At 36.2% G+C, this 1849-nt stretch overlaps 1 protein-coding gene across 1 annotated transcript in view; it reads left to right on the top strand.

The window, feature by feature from the left end:
- LOC101855160 (phospholipid scramblase 4) overlaps positions 1–1432 on the top strand; it is a 12733-nt gene extending 11301 nt beyond the window's left edge. The window contains exon 8 of the mRNA XM_013090322.2: positions 1337–1432. Within this exon, the coding sequence (XP_012945776.2) occupies positions 1337–1432 (96 nt within the window). The remainder of the gene's footprint in view (positions 1–1336) is intronic.
- Positions 1433–1849: the final 417 nt, after the last annotated feature.

Here is a 1849-nt window from a genome sequence, read left to right as displayed (position 1 = left end):
GCACGCAATGCATTATAGTCATTCATTACGAGATAGTTGAACAGGCTCTACTTAGAGCCTCAAACAACTAAATCGTCAATGTCAATGTCAATGTCAAATAGCTCGGCTTCTATTCAAAATAAATGAGTATTTTTTCCATTGAAAGCAAGACAAATGAATAAGCTTTAAGGTGATATCCATAACTCCATGTGCCCAAAAATTGACGAGCGCCTGATTCCACTGCGTCGCAACACAAATTATGTCTATGGTTACGTACGCAGTGGCGTGAAACGCGCATTTCATCAAATATAGATGACCACCACACTGGGGCTTATCATTATTGGTGGTTTTGTTTCGTTACTCACTTACATAGGACGGTGTCTATGGAATGGTGTAGCGGTTAGCAGATGTGTTGTTGTTGTTGTTGTTGTTGTTTTTGTTGTTGTTGTTGTTTTTGTTTTGTAGTTGTTGTTGTTTTTGTTGTTGTTGTTGTTGTTTTTGTTGTTGTTGGTGGTGGTGGTGGTGGACGTGGTGGTGGGTTTTTTTAATAATGGATTTTTTGTCTTAGTTCTCTCAACTCGTCGTAACTTAGAACACATAAAATATTATCCTTGAGGTAAACACTACGAGTTGAATTTGATGATTACAAGGCAGAGAACATTTCTTATTTGATAAGGGGAGCCTACAAGAATGACAAATGATGTCTGTTAGTGTTAGGAGTATTCACTACTTTTCAATATTCACTAGAATAGCTCAATGTACCAATGCTGAGAGAAAAATGAAACCCAATGCCATACATAACTATAAAATGAGAAAGCCTTTCGTCGACAAAATATGGTTCACAGGAGAGAAAGAAGTAAGCTGCTTCTTTAACACTTTTAAAAACGTTTATTATTTCTTTTCTTTTCTTTTCTTAAATTCTCCAAGTCGACTTTTGTCAACTTTTCACTGAACTCCTCCCCCACCCCGCCCCCCTCAGCTGACGTCATGTGTAACCTGTCCCTCAGGAATAACAGTTTATAAATTTGTAACGTCTCTCATTATATCTCTAATCCTATCTCTCACCTTATTTACTCCTATCTCTAATCCTATCTCTCACCTTATTTACTCCAATCTCTAATCCTATCTCTCACCTTATTTAATCCTATCTCTGACCTTATTTAATCCTATCTCTGACCTTATTTAATCCTATCTCTAATCCTATCTCTGACCTTATTTAATCCCATCTCTAATCCTATCTCTAATCCTATCTCTGACCTTATTTAATCCTATCTCTAATCCTATCTCTAATCATATCTCTGACCTTATTTAATCCTATCTCTAATCCTATCTCTAATCCTATCTCTGACCTCCACAGATTGAACCTAAACACGGCTCCGGGGACGGAGTGATCAAGAAGATGGGAGAAGGCCCGTCGATGGGAAACAATAAATTCAAGATCAAATGTGAGTAATTTGTTTTGTTTTAGTAAAAGTTTTAGTGCATTTGCAATACAACAAGGTCATATAAGTGCCGAAGATTAGAGGAGTTACGAAAGAGTAATAAACGCACAATAATGTGATAATTTAAATTGATTTCATGTTATTTTAAAAAATTAAAAACCCTATCGTACGTCCTTTGGTCATTTTATACCCCCTGGGTTGTATTCTTCACCTTTTAGAATACGTCTAGTACGAAGATCTCTTTGAATCTTTCAGTATTTCTCAAAAAATTATTTTGACAGACTGCTATGCTAAGCGTACGGATCTCCACATCGTATGGATACGATAGTAAAACACGATGTACGGATAGGGTTAGATGAAGATGTCTCTAATACAGCCTTATCGACACGTTTAGACGATTTAAGACAAACATATTAAAAAAAAGAAAA

The sequence above is a fragment of the Aplysia californica genome, unplaced genomic scaffold (genome assembly GCF_000002075.1).
Source record: "Aplysia californica isolate F4 #8 unplaced genomic scaffold, AplCal3.0 scaffold01221, whole genome shotgun sequence".
Classification (NCBI taxonomy): domain Eukaryota; kingdom Metazoa; phylum Mollusca; class Gastropoda; order Aplysiida; family Aplysiidae; genus Aplysia; species Aplysia californica.
This window is presented reverse-complemented; position numbering and strand designations above follow the sequence as displayed.